The sequence below is a fragment of the Lineus longissimus genome, chromosome 18 (genome assembly GCF_910592395.1).
Source record: "Lineus longissimus chromosome 18, tnLinLong1.2, whole genome shotgun sequence".
Classification (NCBI taxonomy): Eukaryota; Metazoa; Nemertea; class Pilidiophora; order Heteronemertea; family Lineidae; genus Lineus; species Lineus longissimus.
The window spans coordinates 13,234,853-13,241,881 of NC_088325.1; the positions used below are offsets into that span (position 1 = coordinate 13,234,853).

General features: G+C 39.6%; 1 protein-coding gene across 4 annotated transcripts in view; it reads left to right on the plus strand.

The window, feature by feature from the left end:
* Window positions 1–6,707, plus strand: part of LOC135502117 (transforming protein p54/c-ets-1-like) — a 36,486-nt gene extending 29,779 nt beyond the window's left edge. For 3 of the 4 annotated variants that reach the window (XM_064794696.1, XM_064794701.1, XM_064794698.1), the window contains 5 exons: window positions 1,159–1,359; window positions 1,525–1,695; window positions 2,026–2,205; window positions 2,562–2,819; window positions 2,969–6,707. In XM_064794696.1, the coding sequence (XP_064650766.1) occupies window positions 1,159–1,359; window positions 1,525–1,695; window positions 2,026–2,205; window positions 2,562–2,819; window positions 2,969–3,312 (1,154 nt within the window). In that variant the 3' untranslated portion in view covers window positions 3,313–6,707. The remainder of the gene's footprint in view (window positions 1–1,158; window positions 1,360–1,524; window positions 1,696–2,025; window positions 2,206–2,561; window positions 2,820–2,968) is intronic. The other variant, XM_064794697.1, reaches the window with a different exon arrangement.
* The last annotated feature ends 322 nt before the right edge of the window (window positions 6,708–7,029 follow it).

The window sequence follows — 7,029 nt, forward strand, 5'->3', positions numbered from 1 at the left end:
TTGATCATGTTTCGCCAGTATTATATACTTTGTAGCGATCATGGTTTCGATTTGCCGCATTTGCAATTCTTTGTGTTATGTCACGTTGTCCTGAGGTAAACTGAGGCAAGCTTGGTAATTGTTGACCATTCTCTTTTCCTCTCTGTCGTAATTTCCCTCCAATAGCTGGAGCACCTCTCAGTGTTGTACCCGAGTCACCATTTGATATGCAAACTTGCACATTTGCTTCGAATGAAACACTCCCTAAACACTTGCTCATGAATATTAATCACTTCACCTGTTTCAAAATATTGCTCAGATGTTAAACATTGGAATAAATTTGGCTATCCATGATATAATGTCAATGAGTCAGAAAGCATTAGGACTGATGCCGACATCTATTTTGGCCACTACCCAAATAAATTCTCGAAACATAATTGTCAAAACTTATCCATTAGTTGGAAAGCTCTTACACTTTCTGAATTGTGAGGTGTTCTGGCAAAACCAGGCGCTTCTCTCCAAATTTTGAAAATGAGTTATTGGTATGGGCTGCTCCTGCAGGAAATTACCTTTAAAATAAGGTATGATACATGACTATTGGTTGACAATTTACTGAGATATGAATGTTCGAGTTCACAATATATCAAGTTCTTTAGTAACCATTGTTTTGAGAAAACCTTATTTTAAAGAGAACTTATTCAGTATGAAAAGCATTAGAAACAGAACCTTATATACTATTTTACTCATTTATAATGGTGTCTAGACATGTTTACATGCTTTCAGGGGGTTCTCAGGACTCATAAAATTATTTTCTAAAAAAAAATATATATTTTTTTTTTAATTCTTTTTTTCTTCACTTTTCCCCTTTTTCTCCCTTTTCTCTAAAGGCGAGAAGTGCCTGGTTTTGCCAGAACACCTCACAATTTTCCTCAAAGTCCAAATGCTTGGATCTTTACAGGAGGCACCCACATGAACCAGATGCTGGCTGGGCTTGATTTTGAGTCTCCTCCCAGATGTCTTACCGTCCAAGGCTAATGAGGAATGTGTTGTTCATAGTGATTCTTCTCCTAGATTGATTGCCGGCCGATGCCAAGGAGGCCAGTCTTCCCATGCCTTATGAATCAAAACCCAGAGTATTTCCTCACATTTTAAAACTCCCCCCTTCTTTGATACTTTCAGACCCGAAACGTTGGAGTGAGGTACACGTGAACCAGTGGTTGAACTGGGCCGTCAAAGAGTTCAACCTTCAGGGTATCACCATGGAGAACTTCCTCGTCAAGGGAAGCGAGATGTGCGAACTTCCCAAAGAGGTCTTCCTGACGCTGGCGCCACCTTTTATGGGGGATATTCTTTGGGAACACTTGGATGTGCTTCAGAAAGGTGCGTAGATTTTCAAAATTGTTTTTCATTTGAATTCACTCTTGGGTGAAACAATATTTCATGTTTAGCATAGATTTGAATCCTGGAGCTCCTGCTTTTAAAAACCCAGGTTCTTGACTTTGCCACCATTTTCTCTTTTATAACAATAAATTTTAAATTTTCCAGAGGTCGCCCAGGACAGCGCGTCATTATGCAACGTACCCAGTGATTTCAGCGATACTCAAGTTGTGATTCCGGAATTCACAAACGACACATTTTATAACGGCAATCAAAACTACATCCCTCCAGATACGAAGCCACCGGTGACCTGTCCAACTCCACAGCCATATCTTGAAGGTGAGATGGAAGCCTGTCATTTTTTTGATACATAAAAATTTTCTGAGAAAAAAACAACGAATTTTACCTATTTTCGCCCAATTTTCAAGTACCTAGTGCCTTGCCAGAACAAGAAAATGGCCCCAATCCCCACAGGCATCCAAGTACTGATTATAACATAAGTAGATTGCAAATGGCTCCTTATCCCTGGCTAATTACGGGATACACTGGGCTAATTACTGCAATTGGAGCCCAAGTGTAGTAGCAGCCTGACCAAGGTTCATTCGTGACAGCAAAAACAGAGATGGTAACTGTGAAATATAACTAAACGTTTTGAATTTTCGTTTTCAGGAAATTATCACATGTCTCCCGATACGATTCCAAAGTGCGAACCTCTCCAGAACGGTTACGATGAAGTCGATTATCATACGCTATCAGAACAAACTCAGAACGGTTACTACGACAACCAACACTCAGAATTCTATCCCATAATGCCAGAACAGAAATATCAGCCGCCAAGAAAGATCGAAGGTTTGTACAGACTTGCATTTGGGTTCATTTTGTGGGAAATCCGTACCTTGTCCGAAGGAACATTATGTGACCCACCACGGCAAAATGAGTCGCATGTCGCACAGAAGATCAGCCTATTATTAAATGACACCAGGACATAATAGAAGAAATTGATATACTCAGATTTCACAAAAGGCAGACAATAGTGAAATGAACAACCAGTCCATCTCAACATGTCAAGCTCGGAGCGACATGCGGCTCATTTTGCAATTGCGGGTCACATATTCTGTTCTTCTCCTCATGTTAAAGCCTTTGTAATAGTTGTATCATGGGCCTAGTTGCTCAATAGCACTCTAATACATCCTCTTCCATTTCAGCTGGTAATTATTTAGACCCCCACAGCCGTGAACAATACTCCCACCAATATCACATGGTACCGAACATGACCAACGACCACTGGCCTCACCCGGAACTCAACGAAAGCTGGTCGAGTACAGATCTCCGTGCAAGCCTGAATGGTTGCTATGGCAACGGAATGCACAATGGCGGCCTTAGCAACGACGCAATGGTTGCCAACGACACAAAGCCTGTGATACCTGCTGCTCAGCTGGCTGGCTACTCAGGTATGTTCAAAGGTAGTTATGGAATTTTTATTCTTTTATCTCCCACCCCTCATCGTTCCTTCCTTGCAATTTCTACCATCTTGGATTTTTAGCGCCGCTGATAATCGAAAAATTTTTCTGGTCGAGCCCAGTTTTCTGATGTATTTCATTGTCTATTTCAGGGAGTGGTCCAATACAGCTGTGGCAATTTCTCCTCGAGCTTCTCACCGACAAACAATGCCAACATTTCGTCTGCTGGACTGGCGATGGATGGGAGTTCAAATTATCCGACCCTGACGAGGTCGCACGGCGTTGGGGCATACGGAAAAACAAGCCGAAAATGAACTACGAAAAACTGAGTCGAGGACTCCGATATTACTATGACAAAAACATTATACACAAGACGGCGGGAAAACGCTACGTGTATCGATTCGTTTGCGATTTGCAAAGCCTTCTGGGATACACACCGGAGGACTTGTTCGCAGCTTGTGATCTCACGCCACAGAGCGATAAGGAGGACGAATGAAGTGCATTGTGGGAATGTTGTTTGGTTGCCATGGTTGCGGGATCAGGTCCAGTTCGGAAGGTTTTTCGCGAAAGTGCCATCTGTTGGTGACGAATGTGATATCGGAGGTGTGTCTTGTAAAGTTGTTAGTTTTTCTGTTGGAGATAACGATCTCCGGTTGTCTAGCGTCCTTTGTTAACAGGACGCGCACAATCACTGCCAGTGAAAAACGTGAAGCAAAAAGATTGAAACCGTCTGACTCAGTGATGCTGTTTTCATCGAAGTCTTTTGGAACAAACAGCCACTTGGAACAAACTTCAGAGAGACATGTCTGAAAAGGGACTGTGTCCATCTCTCAAAGAGGCACAATTCTGAAAACGGACTTTGTCCAACTCTCAAAGAGGCACAATTCTGAAAACGGACTTTGTCCAACTCTCAGAGAGGCTTACATTATGTCTGGAATGACTCTCAAAGAGGCATTTTGTCTGAGAGAAATATGTCTGAAAAGGGACTTTTTTTAACTCTCAAAGAGGCATATGCCTGAAAAGGGACTCTGCCAGTGAGAAGTTTGTACAAATTGTAAATATTTCACTATTATCATGATACGCACAAGGAGGTTAAGTCTGCGAGCTGAACTGTTATTTCTGACGATGTATGTTACATCATGAACTAAATTTTTGGTTCCAATACCCCATTGGGTATCTTGGGCAATAATTTTTACGCCTGCCATTGTGAAATTTGTCTGCAAATGAACAAAACGTGTTTATCCATTTTGAGTGTAGAAGCCATAAAGCGCATTTTAGCTGACTTAAAGGGGCACAATTGGCAGGAGCTATAAGGGGCCTAAATTGGTTATCAGGTGACTATAGGCCTAAGGGACTGGGTCGTGTTTGATTCAGCATAATGGATTCCTTGTGCTCGTGTGAATAGTTTCATTGTACTATCACACGAGAGGGACCCCTATTGGTGACCTTGTGTAACCTAATTTGTCCTACTTGGTTCCTGCCTACATGTACAAGCTCCCTTAAATAATTTAAGTTCTGATAAATTTTCAGCCATGCCTGCATTTCTTAAGAATTTTACTGATATTTTTCAACTTGAAGATTTTGAATGCGTTTTATACATATATGGATGTTACAAAACTAAACGGTGCTCTCTTAAAAGTATGGATCCATATGATGTACATGTGATACGTGACTCTCCTGCGGCCATTGTGGTCACGAATACTGCTGCATGGAACAAGTTTTTCGTTAAGAATTTGTAATTTTGTAACATTTTGTATTTTTGTGAGTGAAAACGTTTTATAAGGGTCAATTAATAGACAGTTAGTGTAAGATATGGGGAGATTCCGGCGCAATATAGGGGCCTAGCAAACGGCTTTTTTTTAGTTTTTGGGAATATCAATCACCCCAGGCTATTTTATAGTTTTATATAAGGATTTGTGTTATCTGGTATAACACTTGGAGGGGAGGAAGGTGTTCAACGATTGCATGGTCATCTTAGTTGATTATCTAGGGGGTCACTTGTGCTGTACCGAATGTGCTCTTGATGGGGGGGGGACCGACCAAGTATAAAATTCACAATAGGTGTGAGTCTGAACTACTCAATGTTTAGAAATGTTAAAGCACCTAGTTTTTAAGCCCTAAGATGATAAAAGAAATGACTGAGCCTTCAGCGTCTTGAGTATGGGCACCATTTTGGTTGATGGATTGTGGGACTTGAGAATGTTTATATTAAACCTGAAGAGGTCAGCATAATTCTCGACATTTGGGACCAGACTGGTTGTCCGTGTTAATTGGTATCCTGCTGGAAGGGGACCCGGCTGAACAAAATGGTCTACTTTTACAAGACCCACTGAAATGTTAAAAAATTGGTGTGTAAAAGTATGGTGCCTTGAAAATTTGGACATAAACAAATCGCTGAGGGAGGGGAAGAAGAAAGGACTTTGTTGAGCAAAACATAAAACATGTACCACACTGTTCGTTTTTGTATTGGGTCACAATACTGCTGTACTGTAAAGAGTTTGAATAAATGCAATCCCTGTTTTGTAAATAGTCAATTATCTAAAACAAAATTGTAGATAAAAATAAATCTCTATGTTTTCATTCAGAAATTGTTGTATATGTTGATGCTTATGATAGTGCAAAAGTTTTGTAATTTAGTTACTCAAGTTTTTTAGGTTGAATTGTGAATCAGCATTGAAAATGTTTTATGAAATTCGCTCCAGTTAAAAAAAGAATGCCGGGATTATGAAAATAGAAATCTCCCAGTTGACTTGAAATTCAGTGCTGGTCATTCGATATTGATGTAGGAAAAGTGGGCTCAAAATCATTTCGCCATCAAAACTGGCTTGGGTATATAGATTTGCCTCTTTTGGGTGCCTTTCATTTAGCGGTGGAATAATACAGTTGACTTCATAAGAAAATGGCATGTAGATGGTTTCAAATTGACCTGTAACATACTCCCCACAGATTACTGATGGCAACAAAAATGGTTTACTTTCCAATTTTATTTCAAAGTATAATGTATAATGTTCACAAAACAAAGACGTGTTGCTCTGTGACTCTGCTGGGGGTATTCATACTGTCAACCTTGAAACATTTCCACCGTTTTATTTTCACGATTCACAAAAATAAAAAATTATTAACTTCTATTTTTGCGGAAATTTCTCTGGTGGTTTTCTACAAAAAATATTTTTGTGATTTTTTTCATGCAAAAATAAAACGTAAATTTTTTTAGCAGTTTACTCTATGAGAAAACTGTGGCAAGTGCAACAACCTTGGTTCCCGTTGTTATTCGAGATTATGACTCAAAATTGTTAAAGTCATATTGATATTTTTAACTTGCATATATTCTGATCAGGTATATTATTATTATTATTGGATGACAGCAGGTCTTATCTACGGCCGAAGTATTCGTTTATCCTACTGTTCAGGGAATCCCTTGTCTTCGTCAATAGGGAAATCTCCCCTACGAAACTCTCATCGATTTTTACCATGGTGAACTGCTCTATTTACCATGGTAAACTGTTCTATTTACCATGATAAACTGCTCTATTTACCATAGTAAACTGCTCTATTTACCATGGTAAACTGCTCTATTTACCACGGTAAACTGCTCTATTTACCACGGTAAACTGCTCTATTTACCACGGTAAACTGCTCTATTTACCATGATAAACTGCTCTATTTACCATGGTAAACTGCTCTATTTACCATGGTAAACTGCTCTATTTACCATGGTAATTGACAAGAAATCACCATTGTGAATTTGGAATGGTGAAGTCATGATTTACCATGGTGAGCGTGGTGAGATAATCTTCACCATGGTAAAGTCAACTTTACCACAGTGAAATCCTATTCACCATGATGAATTCAGATATTGCATGAACATTTACCGTGGTAAAATGGTTTCGTAAGGGCTGTTGAGGGCGGGCAGGGTGGGTTGTCAACTGATGTACAATTTAAGAAAAATCTAAGGTCAGCTCCGAGAGGGAGAATGTCGTTTATATTTTGATAGACCCACAAATTGTATCTCCATTTCACACTTTGTCATAAAAGTCTTCCCAATGGACTCAGTGCGTCCTTTAAGATGCGCACTCAATGCTGAAATATTGTATATCCGTGAAACGCTGTTGAAATCATTTGCGATGAAGAATTGTTGTAAAAAGGTGATATCTGTGTCTGTGCCAGTATTTTGTGACGTCCTTTACATTATTTCAAACTTGTTAAAGGTGGA